At 45.4% G+C, this 22,977-nt stretch overlaps 1 protein-coding gene across 2 annotated transcripts in view; it reads right to left on the reverse strand.

Annotated features, from left to right (window-relative positions):
• The window catches only part of LOC138265868 (actin filament-associated protein 1-like 2), a 289,799-nt gene extending 269,694 nt beyond the window's left edge, over window positions 1-20,105 (reverse strand). For both annotated transcript variants that reach the window (XM_069213982.1, XM_069213981.1), the window contains exon 1: window positions 19,972-20,105. In XM_069213982.1, the coding sequence (XP_069070083.1) occupies window positions 19,972-19,987 (16 nt within the window). In that variant the 5' untranslated portion in view covers window positions 19,988-20,105. The remainder of the gene's footprint in view (window positions 1-19,971) is intronic.
• Window positions 20,106-22,977: the final 2,872 nt, after the last annotated feature.

Here is a 22,977-nt window from a genome sequence, read left to right on the forward strand (position 1 = left end):
GACCGCCAGGGTCGGAATGAGGGCCTAAGTGTGCAAAGGGGGCGTTCCCCCGTTGGAGGGTGGGGGAGGGGGGGATAAAATGTCGAAACGAAATCTAGGGAGATTTCCTAGCGCCATTTTTTGGCACTGTTAATGCCTGCGCAGAGCAGGCATTAAAATGAGGCATATATTGATTACAATGGGCCTCTGGGTACTTTGCAAGATTAGTGTCAAAAAATGTTATGCTAATCGTGAAAAGCGCCGGGCTTGCATTAAATATTTTGATGCTAGTCCCCTAACTACAGCCATGGTGAACTGTATTTTAAATACAGCGCACATATGGTGGCGTTAGGGGGGGCGCTAAGGGACGCAAGAAAAGTGGCGCTGAACTATGTGCAGCACCACTTTTCTTAAAATTTGCCCCTAAGTATCTTACAAGTATTATACCCGAAATACACAGATCTCTGCAGCAGGTGCTTTAAACCTCTAGGCAAATTTAAATCTGTGCTCCTTGTGACTAACTAAGTAAACCAGAATCGCTTTAGTAAATTGTTCTTTATTGTCAATTTCTATTGTGCAAAATAATGTGTATGCGCTGGCAGACCCTAAGGTACCATTAAGTGAAAGTACTCGTTCTCCTCACTCTTCCCATCTTCATGACTGTGGCTCACCATAATCCCCCCTCTCATGACTACACTCCTTTACTACACTCCCACTCTACAGTTACCACAAAAAAACTGTAAACTTTGCACTTGTATAGCGCACTACTCACCCGTTAGGGTCTCAAGGCGCTGTACGCATACCACTATGGAACCCTCCTGGCCTTTCCCTGTGAGGTGCCCACTCCTGGGCACCCCCAGGGTGAAGCCAGGCATCCAAGCGCTGTTCAGGCCATTGTGGAGATTAAGCAAACTATTGCCCAGAGCTAAAGAGTGGGACCCATTAATTAGATTAGGCACTGAGGCAAGAATTATCTGGTCCAAGGAAATTGAGCCCAAGACCTGCAGGGGCAGAACTTGAACACTGGTCCCAGGGCAGATCTTGGCATCAAGGTCTGCTGCTCTAACCATTGTGCCACACTTCTCCACAAATTGTGAGCTCCTGGAGCAAACATTTTCAATTTTCAGCACAGGATGGTTCACCAATTTAAACTTCATTGAGGCGGACAGGCCGCTGCACACTGAGAAGTATCCTGGCCCTTCCACAGTTGTCCTCACAGCAACCAATATGCTTTTTAACTTTGCAATACATAGAGAGTGCACAGGACCCAGCTCCAAGGCAGAGCACCTAGTGCTCATGCCAGGGGGATGAGGAAATAAATAAATCATGGCCTGACTGGCCAGGGGAGGCTGGAGCTCCAGGAGGTCGTTTTTTGACACCTGCAGGACAGTTTTGGCCTCTCAGAGTAGTGGTGCAGGCTACGCGATCCCGGCGGCAACTTGAGTAACTCGTTTTGATTGTTTTGGAGATGGTTCTAGCGAAGGGCCGTTTTGAGTTCCCATTCCGGACCTGATGATAGAATGCATACATCAACTCTGGCCGTATCACCAGCGCGCTTTCTGTGCTATCCTGCAGCAGAAGGGATTCTTTTTGGCGTCTTCAGCGCACACATTAACTCGAAATGTCTGAGAGTTAGTGTATGTTTTGCCGACAACAGCGCTTGGAAATACTAAGAATCAATTACTGCCTTGTCTTCCTGAGCTTTATTGCCAGCAAAATATAAACTTACTTGGAGATAGTTAAAGTTAATGTATGCGCTCACGAAGCCTAAAGGAAACGTATAAACCCGCCTCAACGCTGGCGCAACCCGTAACACGAGCTCATGATGCAGCCCTTGGTGTGAAAGCAGCCACATTTACTCCCTGCCTTCCCAGCACATCAACATGAACACGGAAATATGTACACACAATCAGGGGCATAGGGGGTGGGGATTGTGTTGGGGTGTTACCAGTGCTTAATTTGTGCTTGTTGTTTCCGGTGCTCAGCACCGGCACTTATTGAGGGCCAGCACTTTTTCTTCTACACCAATCCTTTGCTGCGAGCAAAAGACACATATGGGAAAGAGGGAGGAAGAGAAAAACGAAAACGCGTCAGAATGAGAGAAAGCAGAAAGCTGCAAGAGTGAGCTGAAAGGGCAGGGAGTGGCTGTAAACGGATTGAAGAGGCCCGAGATGGCTTCAGGATTACGCTGCCTCAGTATTCCGTGTTCCCACATTTAATTGCAGCAGCTCCAGGTTTAGGTGGAGGGCTTTGAGCACCGGCACGTTTTTATTTACAAATTAAGCACTGGGTGTTACACTCCCATATGTCTTCCCTAAAAAAACGTATCCTGTAGTAAACAGTTAGATACAAGCACTTTCATACAGGTAATGTAAAGTATCTGTCGGATTTCACGTGGGATTTTCACATGTCCACGCTGACAAAAACACACGCACTCTTGCGTCTGTTTTGGAGGCCTTAAAATGTTGATTAGTTTGAAAAACATTGCCTTTTAAGTACCCCTAACAATCGGCACTCCCCCACCACCTTCGTGCAGACCAAGTTATGCCCCTGCACACAATGAAACTTAAGAAAACATGATATAAAACATAAAGACACACCCTGACACCTATTTAACGACCCCTAACCCCCAAAACAATAAGAATACAGAGAGGTGCTGGACGCCACTCCTTAGCAAGCCATGTGCACCCCTACAGCCCCGGAGGGGCGCTTGCCTTCAGGTTGGGGACCTGCATGAATGGTGCAGCTAAAGTTAGCTCGGTGACCTATTCACCCTCCTGAAATCCATGCTTCGTAGCAAGGGACTGGGAAGCAGTTATTTGGAAATCCCTGAGCTTTCCGGCTAAAACTCATCCTTTCTGGGCCAGCAGCCTGCTCTGGCCTTGGCCTCACTGCGCGAATCATGGGCTGGGCACAGGTCCAAACTTCTGGAACATCTGGGCTTGGCGGGGGCCTGCCGCAGACGAAGCGCTCCATGGGATCCAAACTTCACTTTGGAACGTCAGAGAAGAGCCTTCTGAAAAATACTCATAGCTGGTGTGTTGGGGAGATAATATTGTCAGGTGATGTGCATTTATACCAGGAACAACTTCCAGAGAGAGGGCAACCCTGGAACTCTAGAAACACGTTCCTATCATGGGAAAGTTCTCATGAGCAATCAGCCCCATTTGGCGAGCCCACTCCCAACGGGAGGGACACAGTGTAGGTGTCAAGAGATGTTTTTCTTAGAGGGTGTTCTCATGGAATTAGGTCTACATTTTAAAATAACAACGAGAGGAATCAAACATTTAGAAAATAAAAGTCAGAAAACATAACAAGCATTTGCAAAGCAACAGCTCTCGCATTTGCTTGAGTTAGTGTTATTGGCACTGTAAATTCATAACTGGACTTTTCTTGCCACATAAATTGGTCAACCCTGCCTCCTAATTTTGCCTTTTCCTGCCACATAATTCCAGTGGCCCTGCATATCACTAAAGCACTTCCATTTACCTTCTTCCTCTATCTGCAGCCAAAAAAATGGAAATGTTGCCATTTAGGATCCTAATTTAAATCTGCAGTGCACATGCCAATAGAATACCACTTTCACCACCTCACCATCAGAGTTGCTGGCTGGCTAACACAAGTCTCCAAAACAAACATTTGCAATACAATGGGTCTCACATGTGCTTGAGTTAGAGCAATTGGTGTTGTAAATTGACAACTTGACTTTTCTTTTCACATAAATTGGTCAACCCTACCTGCAAATTAGTGTTTCTTGAAATGCAACATAAAAAAAATATATAATACAAATAGGAACAAACTTACACTTCAAGCAATCTAATATCATCAAGGCCTTTGTAATAAAGGCTTTGAAACTTATTTGCTGCTGGATTGAATACAATGGCAAGGAAACGTTGGCATTTAAAGATGTCATACAAATAACTTTCACTCAAGCAGCGACTTATGACTGAAGTTAAATAACAAGGAACAAAGTGGGAGGGGTTTTGGGGATGGCAGACACGAACAGGAAACTGAGGGGGGGCTGTCCTATTCTCTATAAATTAATCAATGTCTAACACCCAAGTGGCACAGCAAGACAGGAGACCTCAGCCAGCTGACTAGAATAGCAAATAAGTGAATATCATGGTATTTAAGGGTATACACAGCAGCAGTAATATTTGTAAGGAGGAAGAAATTGATGGATGATGCCGGCATAGTGCACCTTTTATTACATTGCTAAGATGCACTAAAGTCATCAACTTTTGGAGTGGAAATTAGAGGTATAGAAAGGACAAAAACAGAATAGAACAAGGTCACCTATTTCTGGATAAATTTGCAGAATTTCGCCTTATCAGGACCCAAAAGTGGTGACTGAGAACATTTGGTGCCTACTGCCTGCAGTAGCAAGCGCTGGGTGGTAACCTTGACAAAAGGAAAAAAGAAAGAAAGATACAGAAATACGGAACAAAGAAAAAAATGAGAAATGTAGAGGAAGAATGGAGAACAAAGAAAAAAGTAGAGAAAGAATTAAAACAGCAAGGAAGAGAAGGGAAAGGAAATAAGAAAGCAAAAGACAAAGATGGCATTAGGAAAGGAGTAAAGAAAGAAAAATCAGGAACAAAGAGGAAATGAACAAGAAAGGATAGAAAGAAAGAGGGGAGAAAAACATGAATCAAGATGGAAAAAGGCTAGAAAAGAAAGAAAAAGGACTAAGGAGGGGATTAGAGAAATAATTAGAAAAAGAAAGAAGTAGAGAAACAAACATTTAAAGAAGAAGGTGCTCTGCAGTGGGAGCTTCCCAGGCATCACAAAACAAAGTGCACAATGTTTCAAAGTGCTGTCTTAGCAAAGGGGCACCTGTACATTCTCAAGCCAGCTGACAGGTTATGCCCTTCTTGGAGACAGGCAGCGAGTGACTGGTAGCTCGCAATCAACCTGTTGGTCATTCCTTTAGTTCATCAGTCTGATACTGTTATATAATCCTGTGCATCCTGTGGTGCATTAGGTCCATGTGGTGTAGCACATTTAGGTGCATAAGCTTGTGCCTGGGTTTCCGGACACCATTTGGGGTATCCCACCTCTCTGCTCTAGTCTGCCTCAAACATGTCTCTCCCAAAGTCTCTCATTGATTTACAGCCGAGTGCATGTTACATAGCACTTATCATACCTCGCATTACAGTGTATTGTTATGTTACTACCCTTCTCCCCTTTCTACAGATTTAAGCTTTATGTCTATAACAGCATGCATTGTTGAGACACCAGTACTACCAAGCCACAATTTCCTCACTGCACGTAAAAACACATTAAAAGTGAAGAACTTGCCCCCTGCAATGGGTGGGTATCTCTTATTTACAGTTCACTCAATATTCATACAGCTGGGCTACCCTGACCACACCTAACACCATTTTTATGGTCTGGCTTGACAGTGAAGTTGTTGCTGGACAATTATGTGACAATCACAAGAGAGGGGTTTGGCTCCACCCACATGTTGGGAGTCAGAAGTACATGTTGATTGGGCAGATGTTGTGTGCTTCACAAAAAAAGTGCTTGCCCTCCACACAGCTGGGATCATTTTATTTGTTTATTTATCCAGCTGCCGCAGTTTCATCTTCCAGGGGCACACACATGCCACTGGAATGCAATGAAAGTGTCTTAGATAACTAGATAATTTATGCTGTTTTTCTCTAGTAGCTGCACAGATGGGAGGAAGGTAGTCATATTTGGACTCCCAGCATGCATGCCATTTTAATAGTTGACTTTTTTTTTTAAGAGTTCTGTTCCAGCAGAATCTGATCACCTACATTAATTTAGGTACCCTAACGGGGCCCTGCTGTTTTGCAAGCATATGTGCTTTCATCCAGTCTCCCCAGTCTGTTTCTACATCTACATGAATTCTTGATTATCAGCCTTTTGGCTGTCATACTGCTTGGGAAATCAATGACTACATTCAGATTCGAAAATCTTGTTGCTCGTTTTTACCTTCAAAATGTTGTTTTTCTCACTTTTTAATTTCAATCTTTCAGCCTAGATGGGTTCTTATAATTAGTGATGTGCTTGCTGAGGATGGAGAGTAAGGTAACCAGGGTGTTAATCTCATATTAGGGACTTCTTCCAAAGAGAGGGACATGTAGGAGCAATAAAGAGGGTCACATGCTAAGACACCATTTGAATAATAGCGTAATTCTTGCAACTTCATTCGTACAAGCATTTAATTTAAATGTGTGCTTCATATAGATCCAACATACCGTCTTTTTGTTTCTTAAAAAGTCCTATATTTCAGGAATTACTTTTATATGAAGTACCGTGCTTGGAGGTTGATGAGGTCTTAGCAGAGAAAGCATTCATGCTGTGGGACGATAGTAATACCCATGCAAGACTTTTATAATAGAAATGATTTTTTTATTGTGCTCATGCTGGGCCTGTGGAGAGATTAAGGAGGCAGGATGTTCCCATAAGAAGGTAGGTTTGGAAAGTCCTGCAATTAGCAGTATGCTTGAAACAGAGTTATCTTTATAGAGCTAGTCCTCCTGCTCTGAGATGCTGTACATCTTCTGATATTCTTACACCCAGGTTTTATTTAATAGAATCCTCGTGACTTTTAATAATGTTTTAAGAGAGGTCTTCCCTCCATAAGACGATAGGCGTAATCAACCAACCCGGACTACTGCATGGAATGTACAATCTCAAAAACGACGTCAACAAGAAGCCAAGGATTGTGTCTTTAAGCACCAAACATATGGCTTCATGCTGGAGGATTCAAGCTTGGCTAAAAGGAAAATACAAGGAGGGCTTCAAATGTCGGAGATGTGATATTTAAGATTTTGGGACGTGTGAAGATCATAGGTCATCTGGGCAGTGAAAAAGGACATGATATCTCCCCTGTCATGGATATCCCCGATTTTGGAAATGTCTATAGTGTCCCATGACTTGACCCCAGAGTTTTGCTATTTCCTTCAACCACATCCCAGGGGATCTCCCGTGTAGTGGTGTGAGCCCATCCGAGTGTCTTTGTTGCCCGATCCCATGCCGTCAGAGCCACTTGTGTCACCGGCGCTAGACTGAGCGCGCCTTTTGTGCTATGTAAGTAATGAAGGACTGATTGAGTTTCCAGAGCCACGTGTTCCAGTCAAAATGTGGGGCGGACTTCTGGGGCATAGCTCGAATCATTAACATTGATCAGATGGCCGACCAGTAGTAACCCTCCATATCAGGGAGTGCTAGTCTGCCATTATATTGAGAGCACTGTAACATTTGGAGTGATATCCTCGGGTGGCCTCCGTTCCAAAGTAAGAGTCACAGGGCCATGTTAATCTTAGAGAACGACAATTGGGGATAGGGTATTAGGTGTTTTGGAGGACATGGAGTAACTTAGGGAGCATGATCACTTTAAAAAGGACAGCACGGACCATGAGCCAAAGGGGACGTCACTTCCACCTATTAGCATCAGCCTGAAAATTGCTCACCACCTGTCTGAGATTTTGAGTGCTGTATAACGCCCTAGGGGCAGTCATAATGATGCCCAAGTATGGGAACCCGCCCGGTCACACGGAGACTCCGAGGCAGGTCAAGGGTGTCAAGGGTACCTTGTGGGGTATATATAGTATCAATTTGCTCCAGTTAATTTTGTAACCTGAGTGGGCCCCATAGTTCCCCAACACTTGTAACAGGGCCGGGATGGTGGTCGTAGGTGTTCTGATCTACAAAAGCATATCATCCACATACAGCGAGAGCTTTTCCTCCATTGTGTCCATGGGTGACAGTCGGAAAACTCTGATATCCAGATGGGACCATACCTTGCACACTAGAGACTCAAATTATTAGGGCAAATAACAGGGAAGATAAGGGGCAGCCCAGTCTGGTTACTCTACCTATGGGGAATTCAGTGGGGACTGTGCCATTCACCCGAGCCGTTGGGTTACGGTAAAGTACTGCTACCCATTCCCAAAAGTGGGGTCCGAATCCAAAAGTTAACAATGTCTGTTTCAGAAAGAGCCAATGAACAGCATCAAATGCCTTTTCTGCATCTAAAGATAGGAAGACATGCGGAGCCTGCTAGGATAAGGCTGTCATCAGCCTTTTGTGAGTACGTCTTAGATTGTGTTGAGTGGGTCTGCTTGGCATAAATCCTGATTGGTCAAAGTGTATTAGTGGAGAGATGACCTGCAGGAGATGTCTGACCAAAATTGTGGACAAGCTTTTAGTTTCCACATTTAGATGTGAGATCGAGCAATAGGAATCGCACCAGTCTCTAGATTTTCGATCTTTGAGGATTACTATGATAGTGGCGCTCTGGAGGTCAGGAGGAAGTTTCCCCTTTTTCTTCACCTCACAGAATAAGGCCAATAAGTGTTGGCCCAGCAGGTTAGCGTAGCGCTAGAAGAATTCGGCTTGGATGCATTGGGGGCTGGTGTCTTTCATGAATTCAGTTTAGCTACCGCAACGAGGACATTGGACAGCGTGAGCTCTTCTTCCAGAGCCTCCCTTTTTTCCGCTTCCAAGGTGGGGGTGTGGATTCTGGTCAAATATGTTACAATCTCAGAGGGATCACATAGTGGTTTTGTTGCGTAGAGCTCTGCATTGTACCAAGCAAATTTGTGGACAATTCTGGCATCGGTGTCACACTTGTTTCCCGTCTGATCAATTATGGTGTGTACCCACTGGGTGTCTTGCTACCTGCCTCCTATCCAAGCCAGGACTTTGCCTGCTTTGTCGCCCATTTCACATAGGCTGTGTAGGGAGGCCATCATCTGTTGTCTTGCTTTCTCTTGCTCTAGATCTCTATATTCTGCTTGTCGAGTTATTAGCTGCCACGAAAGCAAGGGGTCTGTGGCCAGATCTGGGTTCCCTTCAAGCTGCAGGATCTGGCGTTCCAGATCCTCAAGTTCCGCTTGCTCCTGTCTTTTCTTTTGGGTGACAAGGTTTTGCACTCAGTCCCAAAGCACTCTCTTAAATGCCTCCCATAGTGTTATCTTGGAGATGACTGAGTGCTTGTTTTCAATAAAGTACAATTCAGAGTCTACCCATAGGCCCGTAGCCACTGCATGATCTTTTAGATTCCATGCATCCATTTTTCACCTAGTGGAGTTCCCGCCTCTGAATCTACCCAGGCGGACCAGTAAGGGTGAATGGTCCGATATGCCCCAAGCCAAATAATCGGCCCGGGTAATTTCACCCACTTCACGTTTTGGTACGAGGACATAATCAAGTCTGGAGTAGACCCTGTGGGTGCCTGATAAGTAGGAATATGCCCTGACCAAGGGGTGCAGGATACGCCACGTGACTTCAGACCCATACTGTCCATGAATTGTGCAACTGCAGTCGCCTGATAAGGTGCCGACTGGGGACCGAACTGTCCTGAGTAACATCCACAATGTCATTAAAGTCACCCCCCTACCATGTGGAGAGGTGAGGTGGATTCCAGAAGGATATCCGTAATCTTTGCCAGTGTCAGTCTTTGTAGTCGAGGTGGGGCATAAACACTTACCAGGGTCATTTCAGTCAATCCCGGACCCCCTGTACTCCCACGTATCTCCCGCTATCGATAGCCCAGAGTTTGGATATTTGAAAGGGGGAGTTTCTCTTTGCTAGGACTGTCACCCTCCGGGATCCTGAAGTAAAACCTGCATGAGCCAGCGTTGTATATGCACCCCAACATAGGAACTTACGTGTTCCCTGCAAATGTGTTTATTGAATGAGAATCACATCCTGGTGCACCCCTTTAAGGTATTGTGTGACCAGCCCTCTCTTAATTTTGTTTCCCAGACCGCTGATGTTCCAAGTAAGTATTGTAATGGAAGAGTCCACTAATTGTCCAGGTTGTTCCATCCCCAGTGAAGTGTGTATAGTGCCGCTAAGTGCTGATCCGTGTGCATGGTGCTGTGAACCAGTATCCTTGTCTGCCCATCTCTGCTAATGCAAAAAATGCAAAAAAACACATGAATAAACCAAACCTCTATCCAAGCCTTCCCACCCCGCACCCCACCGCCTGACACCTCCTCATGATTCGGAACCAAAATACATGATCAAAACTGGACATGAAGAGGATACGAGAGGTCTGTAGCCTATCACCCCCCCTGGATTCAGAAAGGTGAGAGGAGAAACTTGCAAAGAACCCAATTAACACTTAAAGAAAGAAGAGAAAGAAAGAAGAAATGGAGAGAAAGGAAAGAAGGGAAAAGAAAAAAAAAAACACACAATCCCAGTTAGCAGGTGAAATTGTTTTTTTGGGGGAACAAAGAAACACATGTTTGCTTTCTCCGCTCTGCCTGGCCCAGTATCAGAAGCAAGAATGGTAGCTATTTAGTATGGTTTCCCCATCAGGTCTCGGGGAAACCTGGCCTACAGAACCCCCCCACAGGTCTGCAAAGTGCACCATCCGAGTGTTCCCCATCCGAGTCAGACAACAGGTCTCTCTTAGATAGGTCTGATGTGGCAGACTTTCGTGTGGTAGTTTGGGTCGGTTGATTAGGGGACCAGGTTAGTTCACTCTCCATGTCAGAGGAGGGTTCGGTCATCATTCTTTTCTTTTCCCCAGAACTAGTGTTTCATTAGGTCTCCTGCTCGATGCGCCGCTGTTGCATCTTCTCCTCGCGGTGTACGTCCAGCGTCGTGCTCTCTCTACCGTTATTAAATGGTCCTACCTTATTAGTCTGCTGCAGCAGCTGCTCCTCAATCCAGGTCCATGCCTCCTCCGGGGACTGGAAGAAGAAGGATCTGCCATTGTAGAGGATCTTAAGCTTTGCTGGGAACAGCAGCATATATTGCAGTTGAAGGGCTCTCAGCTTAATTTTGACAGAGTCGAAGGTGCGCTTCTGCCTCTGGACCGACATCTTATCTTCGAGTCGACATAGCGGATCTCACCTGTCTGGCGCACCTCCCGCTATATCATGTCCCTATCGTGGAAGTTCAGATCACAGGTCATGGCGATGTCTTGGGGGGAGGGGAGGAGGTATTAGCGGCTAAGGCACAGTGGGTACGTTCTATGACAAAACACGTTGAGAACTGGCCCAGAGGGTGGGGTGTTTTTCAGAAACGAGCCCATGTTGGATCCTTCAACACCCTCTGGAAAGAATGTTATATTGCTGACATAAATTGTGTTAACACGTCTATTTACTTGTAATATATCCTCATGCGAGGTCACCTGATATATCACATTACTTTTAGTTATATGCAGAATTTAAATTGTGAATTTATTTACTATTGTATCAATGCGTTTAATCAGATGATCTGAAGATGAATTTTATGTTTTGGATCTAGATGGAACACTTGAAAATTCTGAAGCCCTAATGCAACAATGGACATTGCGAAACATGTATTCATCATTTTATGTACTTGCTTATCTAAAGACTAAAATGTGCCCCCACCTTTTTTGGATAAATAAGTTGCACAGACATTCCGTAAGGCAGACCGGCTGGTGTAGGAGGGTTGTACTATGCTAGTCCAGCATTCGCAAATGGTGCGAATCGCAGAAATCGGCCATTTGCAAATGCAAAAACTTGTTTTGCGATGTATGAAAGGCATTCGCAGGCCAAAAACAAGGAATCGCAAAAATTGCGCTTTTTTGCGAAGCAACATGGTTTTGCGTGTCGCAATCTTCGTATTGCAATTTGCGACATGAAAAAACGAATCGCTATTTGCATATCGCAAATTGCGAGCCCGAATAGCGACTCGCAAATACAGAATCAGTATTTCTTGTCGCAAATTGCGATACGCAGAATGCGACACGCAAAACCATGTCGCAATACGATGCATCAAAAACTCGCAAATTGCGAATATTCGCAGAATGGCCTTTTGCACATGCAATTTACCACGGATTGCAACCTATATAAAGAGGCTCAGAATACCTCAGTCTCCTTTCCACAATGGCTGCACTCTACGTCATGGCGAGGAGAATGAGGATCTTGGCAGGTTTGAGGAGAGGGAGGAGGAGACAGGAGCGCATTTTCAAAGTGCGCATTACCCTTTTTGACCAGAATGAGGAGGACATTTTTGATAAGTACAGGTTGAGCTCAGCCATGATACTTGACCTGATAGCTGAGCTACAACCCATACTGCAACACACAACACACAGGACCAATAGCATACCCACTCATGTGCAGGTATTATGCTCCCTAAACCTACTTGCCTCAGGGAGCTATCAAGGGGTCATAGCAGCAGCTGGAGGGGTATCACAGAGTGCCCTCTCTAGATTTGTCAATGAATTTCTAAATGCCATGCTGAGCAGGATACACCAGTACATCAGATTCCCCCACACCCCACAGGAAATACAGCAGACAAAAAATTGATTTCTACCAGATAGCACAGTTCCCCCATGTCCTAGGTGCCATAGATGGGACACATGTTGCAATCTGTCCACCATTGGCCACAGAGTATGTGTACCACAACCGTAAATACCAACATTTAATGAACATACAGGTGATATGCCTCCTACATCATAACTGATATTGTGGCAGGTACCCAGGGAGCACCCATGATTCGTACATCTTTCGCCACAGCAGGATTCACACAAGACTGCTAGCTGGGGAATTTGGTGAAGGATATCTACTAGGTAATTTCCAACTTTACAATGGTGCATTGATGGCAGTGTGACGTCAGATGGCACAGCTACTCATTATACCCTCTGTTCCTTCCAGGAGACAGTGCCTACGCAGTGCGCACCTATATGATGATGCCCTACCTCAATCCTACAACACCAGCAGAGCGGAAATACAATTCAGCAAACAGGGCAACCCGCAATGTTGTGGAGCGCACCTTTGGCCTGCTGAAGAGTCGCTTCCGGTGCATCCACAAAAGTGTAGGGGCACTACAGTACAGCCCGAACACGACCTGTAGAATAGTGACCACATGTGCGAGCTTGCACAATATAGCTACCACCAGGGGCATACCTGTGGAGATATCGGAGCCAGACTCAGATGAGGATGATGATCCCATACCACCCCTACAGCCAGCAGACAGGACCAGTGCAGCAGAGGGCAGGCAAAGGCGTGCTGACATCACGCACAACCATTTCAGATGTAAGTAATGACAACACCACCTCACTGACATGTATTCCGGTAGTTAGCACCTTTATTACCTTGACTTCATGTAACATACCTGTCACTAGGACAAAGCAATACACATGAGTCAGACATGAGCCATTAACAGTGTCACACTATTATCATCATAGTTTACTGTATTGCTACATGTGAAGGTAGTCCCCTGTAGCCCTCAATGTCACTTCTTACGACCACGCATTCCACTTGAGTGCGCAGTGGCCTCGCCGGCACCTCTTGTATCAGGCACACAGGCAGTACTGTGTCTGGCACTGCGAAGCCTAGGATCCATCACGGGGACTGCAAGACTGCTGAGGCTAGATGACTCCTCAGTATCCCCAACACCCAGTTCGCTGGGTGTAGCACTGCGTGCTGTCAGCATAGCATCCAGAGCGTTGGTTATTTGCACCAATCCCTGGGCAACATCCCAACTGCTATGTGCTGCCTCCACCTGTGCGGCCACAGCACGCCGTGATATCAGGGAAGTTGATGTAGCAAGACGATTTACAGATCTGCAAAAGCCATTGAACATTCCCATGTATTGCCGTTCGCGCCTGCGGTGGCTAACACGCTCATGCATGGTCTCAGTACAGAGTTCCTTAATGGCATTTGTCAGTTCCTTGGTGTTATCTGCTGCTGTTTGCTGTCCCTCATGCAGCTTGCAGATGTTTGCATTCAGAGAATCCAACTGCTTGTGCAGTCCCCCCATATTGGCATTGTGTGACTGCAACTGCCTGTGCATTGCCCTCATGTTTTTGCATTGCAGGCGCTGCACTTTGAGCATGGACACTTCAAGGCCACCAAAGAATGATGGGCCCTCACCTTCATCTGTGTGCTGTGTGCCTGCATTGTGACGCCTCCTGCGGGGAGTTGAGTGACGCAGGGGCAGGGACTGCTGCCTTCGTGTGGATCTAGCTTCTGGGGGTGGTGTGTGGCCTTCATCCAGCATTTCGTTGGAGTCCAGGTTCAACTGGTGGAGAGGTAACACCCTTGCCCTGCGTCTGATTGGTGCTATACACAATGACTCGCTGGTGTTTGAGTCGGACAGAGGCTGTGTTTCTGCATCCCCCACATTGGCACATTCTGCTACTGCTCGGCCTGAGCCATCTGCAACGACAATGTGCAGCATGTCATTTATGTATGCATCACCAAATGTGGCACAATGGTAATAAATGTACACTTACATCGTATCACTATGAACTGTGTGTTTTGTTCTTCTGTGTGTCGGTATACTTAATTGCTATCTATGTGCTATTTTCAGCTCAGGGTTGTGGACAACCACTCCCATAAGGCATTGTTGTGCCGCATGTAAGATGTGGAATGGACTACTTATCACAATGCTCTGCTCTAATTGCTATTTCCTAAGGGGCATTTGTACATGCACATATTAGGGATATACATCATTATTGGACGTACCTTTATTGGTGCTGGGTGTGCCGGAAGTGTCAATGTCAGTGACCCTACTGACAGCTTCTGGAAGCAGTGTGGACTCCACCAGGTCTTCCATGGGGGTGGAGGGTGTCTGGGTGGATGGTCCGCCTCCTGTGCTCCTTGCCTCCTTTAGCCTGCTGGCCACCCTCTCCTTGGCACGGGAACGCAGGTCGCACCACCTCTTGCGTATCTATTCCACCGAGCGCTGCGCAACACCCACTGCGCAGATTTTGGTCTGTATGTCAGCCCAAAGTTTCCGCTTCTCACTCTCTGGTACCTGGAGTGAGCTCTTCCGAAAGAGCCGGTCATGGCGCCTGACCACCTCCTCAGTGAGCACCTCCAATTCTTGCTCACTGAATTTCAGCTCCCTCTTTCTCTCTCCCTTCTCCTTCCCATAGCCGGCAATGGCCATGTTGCTGTTAGGTCCTGGCTTGCTCACACACTTGCTCCCTGGGGCTGGTCTGTGACTCTCTGACTGCTCCTGTGGGTGTGGTACCTGGAAACAGCATGGGCTGACTCACTTCCTGCTTATGATGTCATCAGGCTGTGCCAGGTAACCATTTTTGCAATTTGTGATTTTCAAATACCGAATCGCAATTTTGTTTGCGATTCGTTATTTGGACGTCGCAAATTGCATTAGCGATTTTTAAGAAATCTCTATTTCCGACTCGCAATTTTGTTACATCACATTTTGCGTGCCGGAAATAGCGATTTCTTAAAATTCGCTATTAGGGACGCGCAAAGCATATTCTTCATACATCTGGCCCTTAATTTCCCCAGGAGGGCAAACTTTAAACTTATGTTGTAAAACCATATAATACCTGTCCTAGAGGAGCAACCTAGACTGCATTCAATCCACAGTAATTGTTACCTATGTACAATCGAAGGTGCCCTCTGATTATTATCATGTTGTGTACAGAAAAAAAGTTATTTATGTTTTAAGTACAACCCCTATCTGTACCCTCATTTATTAAGTGTCATTGGACGTTTAGTTGAGTACTGTGTTTTTAACTGAATACCCACCTCGAATAAGGCTTGGATTCTTTGACTTTGCTGCCCCTGAAAGTCAAGTGCTGGAGGGGTGTACTCGGTAATCAAATGGATTCGCAGGGGCCCATAAAGGTTCTCACAAGGATTTGCCCTAGCAACATTAGAAGATCTTAGTCAAGTACATTTGGCCAGGACTGTCAGGATAAAATTGTCTATGATGTTCCCAGCATATCAAGTCTGGAGCATTAGTTCAGGCTGTGATCTGTACACCCTGCATCACAGAGAATGGAAGCCACTGGCAGGATGATGATGGAAATGCAGTAAAGGAACTGCCAGTGAATCTGGTCCTTTATTCATTAATGTGTATCATCTTCCCCTTGAACACCATTGAACAGTATATTGTATAACTACCATGGTCAACAGACGCTCTTCTGCTTTCAATTGTACATATTCCTCATGCTGACTACCACTGGTTCTTCCCTTTGACCATTAATTTTCATGCTCCTTGTCCCTATGTATATGATACTGACAGAAAATGTTACCGGGCATGCATTTTTATACTTTGTTTCCCTATGTTGTATTTTTCCCTTTGGTCTAATGCCTTTGTTCTTTCTTGTTCCCATATCTGTAAGTATTTGGCATGACCCAAGCTATTCGAGCCCACATCATTATCAGCCAGTTAAACATATTCCGAACTCCCTTTACGATCCACCCCATGCCCTGGATGTATTTCCACTTTTTGCCCCACTAGGGTGAAGGATTGTATCTTGCAAAGAAAAGGTTAGAAGTGCAATTCTGATTAGTGGACAATATGTTTCTTTAATGTTTGCACTTGGCTCACTGTGGGATATTTTCCCTTTCCCTCCTCTTTCCCTTCGTACTGCTGAAACTTCAAAAATTCAGAGGCTTGTTATACTGTGTCCTGAGTTATGCCGTATCACTTTTTGATATCCTCTTGTGTTATATATATCGTATATTCAACTTATTTTCTCTCTCTCTTGGGAGCCAAATGCACTAAAAGTGCAAATGAAAAATTGATAATTGACTTGAAGGAGAAACCACGGGTGATTCTCAGGAGAACACCGAGGTGGCTTCGAAGAGAAACCAATGATTATACCTAGGAGAAACAACAAAGCCAGCTAAAAGGAAAATGTAAAGATAGCTTCTACAGGACACCAAGATACATTTGAACCATACCTAAGAATGACAACATGGTGAACTGTAGATTGTCTTTAAAGAAATGAACAGATTTCTGGAAGCTCAACAGCTTTAGGGACAATCCAGGGAATGCTATGGGGGAAAGTATATAACTTTAAGAAGTACTCCAAAAATGTCTTCAAAGTGAGTCAATAATGACTACAAGAAGTATTGAAGGTTAGCTTCTAGGAGACCCAAGGATGGCTCAAGGATAATCAATGATGGCTCTATGAGAGTCAAAATTACATAAAGGAGAATCAAGGGCATATTCCAAGATTTTTAAAAAAGAGTTGTTGTGGGATTTGGCAATAGTTTGGGGAGTTGGCTGGATCAGCTTTGGGTTGCTTGGGTACAGGTAGTACAACAGCAGATCTGAGGCACTTTGGGTTAGCATCAGTGCGGGGATGGTAAGCTAGTACCGAAAGAGTATTGTCAGACAAAACAGGGCATGGGTTGAGAGGGAAAACGTTTGTGAGTTGAACACATCAAATGGTGCACAGGAGGGATTAACATTCTCTTGTGCAAGAGCGATCAGCACCTACTAGGATGTAGGACGGAGGAAATAGACAGTTGTTCAACAACCACTGGTTATGGAGGGGAACTTGTTAAATATTCCAATACTTTCATGACGTGTCAAGCAAGCCTGACCCTCCCCACCGGTTTTTGGGGTTCAACTGCCCCTACCAAAAAAGCAAGATTTTGGCAACATGGTACACTTTTTAGCACAATTTTTATAGAAAATGTCTAGGAAGGATAATATAGGCAGTTCACAAGTATAAGTTACCATGTCCTCCATGTTTCATAGCATCTTTCCACGGGTCTTTAGTTTATTTCCATCTATTTTCTGTACTGTCACTTGGAAATACATTCTCGGTCACATGTTATGACTGAGAATCTTCTAGTACAAGGCAAGGTTGAAAAATAAAAAATATATAAATTTCACAATCTCAGACCACAGACACAGAGCAATTGCTAATGTTATGGAGATTTTACCGATTCAGACAACAAACAACACAAGCTCAGGTTTCAGACTGCTGGTATGGCTATCTCTCAAATGTTAGCTTTAAATATGCACTTCATAATGCAATGATGTGGTTGTAAGTATCAACATCATAGGTAATAAAAAAAGAGTTTGCGATAAATTGCGAGTTTCTCATTTAAGAAAAACACAATCAGTTGCCCGTCACGAAAACTGTCATGTTCATGAAATAAAAATAAAAATAAAAAAACATTACTTCATTTTGAAAGACCAGACTTGTATTATCATAAACACGTTTGGTCTACAAACATCAGTTCGCCATTTTCACCACGTCCTTTGTTCAAATGTAGTCCTGTCACCACTTGATAATTTCTGTCTTGTGTGCCAATGCATCACATCATAACATAGCAGTGATGCCCATCATGTGTATAGAATAATGACATGTATGCCAAGGTCAGCATTATACCAGCTGTGGACACCATGCTGCCATGAATGCCCATTTATTTTGCTACAAATTACCACCATTGTGCCTAGGCCAGTATTATACCAGGTATGAGCACTAGCATGACATACCCACACTATGTCACAAATTACATCGACTGTGCCAGGGCTACCATTATACCTGGGTGCCCACAATTTGGGAAGATTGATTTTACTTTAGAATGTTGTTTTAGGGCACAATGGATCCTTCGTTCAGTATATTTAAAAGGTATTGTATTGTGGCATTTGCACAGTGCCTCATATCTCAGTGTGGGGTACAACAGTGAGGAGTCCACAGTTTGTAGAGTCTTGTATTTGTTGGCTATCTTTAGGAACTCCAACCCCTATAAACAATCACTATCAGATGGATTATGATGAAGTAAAAGAAAAATACATTGTTCAAGTACAGTAGCCCTCACCCACAAACCAGTGGCATACCAAAGGCCCCCGTAGCCCCGCGGTGCAGGGGGCCCGAGCTTCAGGGAGCCCCCTCAGCACAGGCACCCTGGCCTCAGAGCTCCAAACTGAGTCCTGGGGGGTGGGGGGGAGGGGTAGGGGGAGGTGGGTCGTCCATGTACTTTGCTGGGGGGGCTCAAGTTTTGTTACGTCGCTGCCACCAGCATGGTGGCATGCTTCATCATAGGGCCCCTCCTCAAGCCTGAAGATGTGGGCCACAACCCTGTATAAACAGGGGAGCTCCACCTTTAGGAAGTTGTCAAGGGAAGAAAGATTACATCCTTGAAATGCCATGGAGAGGGGCACTCTGCACCACGTGATGCTAACATGAATTATTCAGGGAGAAAACAAATGCACGTTTAATTGATGCTTTTGACCCAAACGCAGCCTTGATAGATGAAAGAATCATCTGTTAGCCTGTGGTCAAACACAAACTGAAATGAAGTGGCAGTGGGTTCTTAAATGTGGTAAACAAAGTCATTTGCAAACACATGGTCTATGTTAAAGTATACTTAACACGCCATGGTATGCAAACAAGACAGATAAGATGCACATAATTCAGTTCAGCGAAATCACAACCACACTTTATGTGGAATACATTGTAACTGATAAGTATCCTGCAGCACTTAGAAATGACAATTATAAATGCATTTGTTAGTGTTAATTTTAAATATGCAATTTTTACTTGGGTATTGTGTTTTACTGTTTAGTCAAAGTGAAGGATACGAATGAACACATTAAGGTTATAAGTAAATGTACATTAAATGAAACCAAAGCCGGCTCTGTCATACACCCATTCATTTACATCTAGCTCACAGTGACATTATTTACACATTAAGAGACAACACACTGTACACCCTACAACCTCTGCCCTCAAATCGATTATACCACATGCCCCTGCCCCTACTCATTCACATTATTTGAACCCAGAGCGCCAAAGCATGGCTTATGCCACAAAAGATACCCCGCGCCCTCCACACCTACATGAACAATGGTCCAGTTCTGGGGGTCTCGTGTGGTGTCGTTGACCCCTGGGCCACCTATGCTCGCGTTGCCGCCCCTATGAGCTATGTTTGGGGCTGGAGTGAGCAGGGGCTCTTAAGGTGGGTGTCGTGTTTCCATCCCCTTGAACTGCACCGTGGCGGAGGAATGTTCTGAGGTGACAGCAGTACAAAGGTCTGAGTGAAAAATGAGATTTACGTGAAGAATGAACCCTCCGCATGGAGACTTATGTGGGGAAGGAGGACCGGCTTCAAGCAGGGACCCCCAACAACCCATGACCCCGCGGATCTGCGGTCATTTGCCACCTCGTTTCAGCTCAGGCACCACCACCCGCCAGGCTTTCGACCCTCCCCGCCCTCTTGCCCCCTCTATCTGTGTGCTGCTGACAGCTGACCTCACGGTCCCCTCACTGTACAAAGAGCTCAGTATCCCGGGCCCTCGCGGTACCTCTCCGGTTCTCCATCCTGGCCCGGGTCGGCCGGTTCCGGGTTTACACGCCTCCTCCGGCCCCGCTCCGGTTCTTCCTTTTCTGTGGCAGCTGCCGGGTCCAAGTCACAACAAACAAGGAACCAGGACCCCGGCCGGGGGAGGGAACTCCGAAAACAGAGCTCGTGGCCACCCCCTCCCAGGATTCCAGCGGCATCAGTAACTTCCAAAACTTTCCAAAGGCTGCCCTCTGCAGGAAGGCGGCGCGCAGGGAGGGATGGATGGAGAGTGCAGCTGGGCAGGGAGGCAGGGTGAGGATAAGGACGCTTCGGATGCTTTGCCCATTGGCAAAGCAATGCCCGGTGCAATACCTGGTACGGCCGGTGATTGCCGAGCTTCCGTACCGGCAGGGTACGGTAGAGTACAGTGTTCGGAGGCATGGATGCAGGATGCGAGGCCGGGAAGGGTGCAGTGGAGAGATATATGATGCAAAAGGGTAGAAATGCTGTCATGGGCCCCAAGCGAAACTAAAATCTTATCTGGGGTCTGAAGGGCCGCTGCTGTCCAAGGGCCCCGGTACCACTGCACCTGCTCTACGATTGATAGATCCAGCGGGGGCAGCCGGAACTGCTTCGAGGTAGGCTAAAATGCAGCAAACAGTGAAAGGCGACAGAGTGAGGGACACTTAGACAAGCGAAAACGTGTCTTCTCCGTACGGCCTTATAGTAGTAAATTAATACCTCTCAGCACCTCTCAGCACAACCCTCTGAACAGCAACGTATGAGTACTTCTACTCAGGGCTGCACTGCATGTAGCGCCAAGAATACCTCTGGAGGTGATAGGGCAATCAAGTTAACAATTTATTAAGTTTGTTCCACAAACTAAAAAGAAAGCCTGTAAAACGGTCACAGCTCAATTTATTTTAAATATGTAACTCCAATACCGATTCCCCATGTGAGCTAAAATTTGGCAAAGTGCTGCCATGCCACAGTCAGAATGAGCGCAATCGAAATATGCATAACTTGGCATAACGTGGCTGATCAGTAGCATGACAAGGATGCCATGGTCCCTGGGGCAAGCAAGGAAAATGGCTCCTCTGACTACTGTGGGATAGCAAAATATAGCAATTATAAAGGTTCAATGGCCGCCTCAAGGCTCTGGGTCTCAGTGTCACTGCACCTGCTGCACCAAAGGTAGCTACCCCGCTACGACTGACATATCACACATGGGAGTCAATCCTCCAAAATACCAGGTGACATTGCACACGCTTCGACCACTAATGAAATCACAGGCCTGAATTCTTGTCCGTCCTTTGACCTCTCAGGTGCAGGGGGCTCCTCTGCTATGGCGGAGGAGCATCACCCCCCCCCCCCCCAGCATCAGCAGCTTCAAACCTTTAAAAATAAAATAAAATAATAATAACCAATGTTTAATATTGTTTTATTTTTAAAGGGGTGGGGCCATGGGGGTGATAAGCACTGAGGGGAGTGCACAGAGCACTTCCTTCAGTGCGCATGTATGTTTAGCTGGCCAACTCGGCCGGTCAAACACACATGCGCACAAGGGCTCTCTCCAACCCAGTACTGGGTTGGGTTGGAGGGAGCAAGTCCTGGTTCCCATTCTGCGTTGGAGTGCCCAGCACAGGCGCTCCAGCCAATCATAACGCTGCTCTGAGCAGTGTCATGATTGGCCGCCGGGCAGGCTGGAAGCCTGTGCCTGGAGTGCGGTGGAGAGCGGCGGTGCGGCGGTACTTTTAAGGTAAGCTTTTTAAAAAAAATGTGTTTTATTCCCCCCGTTCCTGCCCGTGCCCCACCACTTTGCCCAGTCACCAGCCGCGACTGCTCAGCTGCCTCCTGCTTGCCATTGTGGAGCTGGAGCAACTTCAAAGAATGCAGTCTTAGAACCATGTTTACTTCCTGCGCTTGCCTTACAGCTGCCTGAATCCTGAGACCAAGGGTAGGTAGCAAAGGTACTACCGGTCTACTAAAGGAAGTGGTCAAAGTGCTTTAAAAAACGTATAAAAACTGCAATCCTGAGTGCAAGGGGACGGGGGCAAAGCCATGAGCGTGTGGGCAGTGGTCAAAGATGTGTTCCTAAAAAGAACAAAATATTCTTTAAGAAATTTGTTGATCGTTCAAATTCAAATAACAACATATAAATTAACAAACATCCTAAATAAAAAAATTAAAAAACAAATGCAAGTAAAACTAGTCAGATGGAAATGCACCAGTTTAAATTAAGAATCCTCTATTGGTTGATGCTATCACGGCAGATCTCTGTGTGTGCAACCAAAGATCCACAAAACTGAATCCTGGTTGCTGCAGTGGGGAATAGTGACTTGTGTAAAGTTAGTGCTACGTGGTCCTAGCCTGTGACAAAAAGCATTGTGAATATGTAAGCCATTATCTTTCGCATACACACCAGCATTTTCAAACAGGGAAGTAGGAGAATTTGGAAAAAAATCAGGGAATGTATTTTCCCCTTTAGCTTACATTGAAACAGAGGCAATTTTAGGTGGGAGAAACTTAAAATAAAGCCATTTTTGGCTTAAAAATCTGGAGTCTCCTGAATCAAGCCTATTGACGTATGTTTTTGAGAGACAGGTCTCCATTCTCCCCAGATGGAATCAGCATCCAATAGTCTTTATGCAATTCTATTATTAACAACACCAGAGGGTTTCAAATGCACCAGGCCAACATCTTACCCCATAGAATTTTCATATCAATTAGACAAAATGTTAGATCAATAAAAGTAACAATCAATAACACCACTTTTTGACATTAATATTTTGCCCCTAGCCACTTACGTCTAGACAGCATCTATTGTTGAATGATTCCTTCTAAAGCCTATCTATCTTTTGGGGAAAATTCCAGGTTTTTCCCAACCAGTCTTCTATGCTACGTACTAGATGTCTTGAAAAAAGTTTATCAAAAATAGTCATTATTGCAATCACTAATTAATTTCCAAGGTGAGTCTTTTTTATTTAGAATCAAGAACTTGTGCAGTACATATCTATAATAAGAAAGT

This window comes from Pleurodeles waltl, chromosome 11, assembly GCF_031143425.1.
Source record: "Pleurodeles waltl isolate 20211129_DDA chromosome 11, aPleWal1.hap1.20221129, whole genome shotgun sequence".
NCBI classification, from domain to species: Eukaryota; Metazoa; Chordata; class Amphibia; order Caudata; family Salamandridae; genus Pleurodeles; species Pleurodeles waltl.